Here is a 3,745-nt window from a genome sequence, read left to right as displayed (position 1 = left end):
GGGGGGGGGTAAAATGGTGATCACATGACCCTGGAACAGGGCACCTACGATAAATACACCACACACCCAAATTTTGATCACGTGGCTGTGGGAATGCTTCAACAATCATAAGTATGAAAACTGGTCATAAATCACTTTTTTCAAAGATGTAACTTCGACCAGTCACTAACTGAATGGATGTAAGTAGAGGACTAAGTTTATAGCAAACCATCATCTTTGATGATTAGACCAGAAAGGGTCATATCCAGGCATTCTGACTCCAATCTCCTGCACCAACAGCCTATTTCAGTGATGGCGAACCTTTTAGAGACCGAGTGGCCAAACTGCAATCCAAAAGCCACTTATGTATCGTCGGGTGCCGGGTGGGTGTGGCCCGTTGGGTGGGTGTGACCCATTGGGTGGGTGTGGCTGCAGTGGTAACAGCAGACTGGGTGGGACTAAAAAGTTCAATCAATCAATTCCAACTTTGCAAGATCTGTTTTTTCCCCGTGAGAAGTTGAAATTGACTGATTGATTGAACCTTTTTTTTTTGTACACGGTGGCAGAGGCCTAAAACGAAAAGGTTTTATAAAACCCAGCTGAAGGCCTAGGACTGGGGCGATGGCGCGCGTGCCCACAGAGAGGGCTCTGAGTGCCGCCTCTGGCACCCGTGCCATAGGTTCGCCACCACTGGCCTATTTAAAAGAGATGAATTGATTAATGTATTGATTTGCATGAAGGGAACATAAACAATAATCAGTAAAATAACTCAGACATCATAGAACTATAGATGGGATTGCAACTGATTCATCATTCCCATTATTTTTTTTTATTTATTAAAATTACATCCTGCCCATCTGGCAGTTGGAGACAACTGAATGGCTTACAATATAATGAAATACTGAGATATAAAAACAATTATAAACATTAAAAGAGATTAAAATGACAGAAGATTAAATATAGTCTAAAAGACCAAGGGTTTGGAATGGAGCAATGGTGGTACCTTCTCTGTCATTGCACCGGCCACCTCCAGCCTAAACCTTTTCCCTCAGGGCCTCATACCTCATGGAAGAACCAGGTTTTAAAGCTTTTTCCTGAGGGCCAGGAGGGTGAGGGAAGATCTCACCTCTGGTTGCAAGATGTTCCAAAGGGCGGGAGTCCTGGAAGAAAAGGCTTTTCTCCTATACCCCACCAGCTGAAATTATTTGGCTGATGGGGTCCATAGTAGGCCCCTTCTACCAGAACCAGTGGGGCAGGCCAGTCCCATTGGGGTGAGATAGCTCTTTAGGTAACCTGGACCCATACCGCCATCCATTCTAACAAAGCTATTTTGACCCAGTTTTTAGAATTTGGGGATGTGTCATTTTTTTTAAAAAAAAATCAAACATAGCTCTAGCTTCTATTTTATTCCATTTTTTTCTTGACTTTCTAGCTAAAGTCTTTGAGGAAATCAGTCCCTCTAACTATCTTCTTAGGAACAAATTGATCTGCTCTGTAGCAATTATAAGGTTATAATATTTACTTTCACACAATAGAACATTTTACTTTTAAAAATTTGGGGTGCCTTTGAATCAGTATTGATTCTTGGTGAATGCCTGGAAAAGTCACAGACGTTTTCTTGGCAATATTTTCAGTATCAATGGTTTGCCCTTGACTCCTTCCTAGGGCTGTGAGAGAGAGACTGGCCCAATGTCACCCAGCTGGCGTCATGCCCAAAATGGAACTAGAACTTACACCCTTCCAGTGAACATGAACATACAAGTGAATATTATAGAAATATGCTAGAAGGTCTGTCTGGAAAATTATTTTCTTATGTCTAGCCCAGAGGTAAGCAACCTTGGCTCTTTTATGAAAAGAGCCAAGGTTGCCTACCCCTGGTCTAGCCCAATATATAGATAGACAAATGCAGCGTCCTTGTGAGCTGGGGGCTCATTCATGAATTCTGCATAAATTATAGCATGGTTATACATTTCCTCTGTTAATAAATAATATACATGTTCATTTATTGTATGCAAACCCATTTGCACAGAGCTCCTTTGACCTCTTTGTTTCTTAGAGAGTAAATACATGGGTTCAAAAGAGCAGATACCACATTGTAAAAGAGCGAAAACTTCTTGTCTCTTTCTGGCTCATAGCTGGAAGCTGGGCGCATGTACATGAACATGGCAGCACCGTAGAAGAGAGTCACCACTGTAACGTGTGAGGTGCAAGTGGAGAGAGCTTTGAACTTCCCTTCTGCAGAGCGGATCTTCAGGATAGCACCCAGGATGAACATGTAAGAGGTCACAATCAAAGAAAGTGGGGTCATGAGCAGGATCACCCCCAGCACAAAGTCCACCACCTCATTAACACGTGTGTTGGCACAAGCTAATTCCAAGATAGCTGGCACTTCACAAAAGAAGTGGTTGATCTCATTTGGGCCACAGTAAGGCAAGTGCATAGTGAAGCCGGTGTGCATCGTGGCAAAGAGGAAGCCACAGGCCCAGGACCCAGCTGCCATCTTAACACAAATGGACTTACTCATCATGTTAGTGTAGTGTAACGGGTGGCAGATGGCTACATATCGATCATAAGCCATCACGGCATAGAGGACGCATTCAGTTATCCCCAAAGACAGGAAGATGTACATTTGGGCAGTACAGCCTGCAAAGGAGATGGTTTTTCTTTTTGAAAGGAGATGTATTAACATCTGGGGCATTGTGGTTGAGCTGTAACTGATGTCCAAGAAGGAGAGGTTGGCCAAGAAGAAGTACATGGGTGTGTGGAGACGAGAGTCTATTCTAATGAGGATGATAATGAGACCGTTGCCTAGCACTATCATGAGATACAGGATGAGGAAGGTAGCAAAAAGGAATCGTTGCGTTTGCGGCTTGCTTGAGAAACCCAGAAGGATGAATTCAGACACAGAACTTTTATTTTCCCATAGGAGATTGTTTGCCATGTTCGCCTAAGATAAAAAAGAAGCGAGCTTATTATTTAAAAAAAAACAAACCAAGCAGAATTCAGGAACGCTATTTTTACAAATGACTGTGAGCAAAATAGAGAAAACTGGTGCCGCTAAATAGTGAAGTTTGTGTGGAAACATAGGTGCCATGCAAAAAAACTGTCTTGCAGTTTTTCTGCCTATTCCCATTCAGTTTGATGAAAGAGAAATCAAATGGAAAAAGAAATGTGGAGACATTTAGCTATAAGAAGGTACAGCATATATATCATCATTCAGCCAAGTGGTTCCTCACATTTGCATTTAATTGTAAAGGAAGACATTCCTTCAGGTGAAGCAACCCCTTTGCTGTTTATTAAAAGAAAATGCCCCTAGTATTTAAAAGTTATTTCATGAAAGAATGAGGATACTCAGCCAGTGAATGCCATAGAACATGCTGTTCTAAAGGTTCTTAATATTTGAAAAGCTGTAAAAAATTCCAAAAGTGATTAAGAAATAAGGCTTAGCAGAATATTCTGTCCATATAGGCTACATTACAACTATGAGCTTAATTGGAATCCTTCAACTCCCAGCTGCTGTGCAAAAACCTCAGTTCTGGTAGTCTGCTTATGAGACAACTGTCTGGAGTACGTGTGAGCAATCTCACAATTTCTCCTTTCTCCGGGGAGATTTTGCCAGGCAAGATGCACCGTCTGGCCATCAATCCCACTGTAATGTTGTCCCCATTCCTTCAGTGATATCCAGTTTACCATGTCCTCACCTTTCTAGAATGCATTTCTCAGGAGAACTTTGTCTTATTTAAACGTATGGTTCACCCCCATTCTA

General features: G+C 42.0%; 1 protein-coding gene across 1 annotated transcript; it reads right to left on the bottom strand.

The window, feature by feature from the left end:
- Positions 1 to 1,981: 1,981 nt before the first annotated feature.
- LOC107289639 (olfactory receptor 2D3-like) lies at positions 1,982 to 2,920 on the bottom strand. The gene has a single exon (XM_015818431.1). It carries the CDS (start codon positions 2,918 to 2,920, stop codon positions 1,982 to 1,984), a length of 939 nt encoding a protein of 312 aa, XP_015673917.1.
- Between the last annotated feature and the right edge of the window lie 825 nt (positions 2,921 to 3,745).

This window comes from Protobothrops mucrosquamatus, unplaced genomic scaffold (assembly GCF_001527695.2).
Source record: "Protobothrops mucrosquamatus isolate PMUCROS unplaced genomic scaffold, P.Mucros_1.0 scaffold738, whole genome shotgun sequence".
In the NCBI taxonomy this organism is placed as follows: domain Eukaryota; kingdom Metazoa; phylum Chordata; class Lepidosauria; order Squamata; family Viperidae; genus Protobothrops; species Protobothrops mucrosquamatus.
Note: the sequence above shows the minus strand (reverse complement) of the source record. Positions and strands in the feature narration are given on the sequence as shown.

Coding starts and splice junctions, on each gene's coding strand:
- LOC107289639 (XM_015818431.1), bottom strand. CDS start 2,920: ATGGCAAACAATCTCCTATGGGAAAATAAAAGTTCTGTGTCTGAATTC.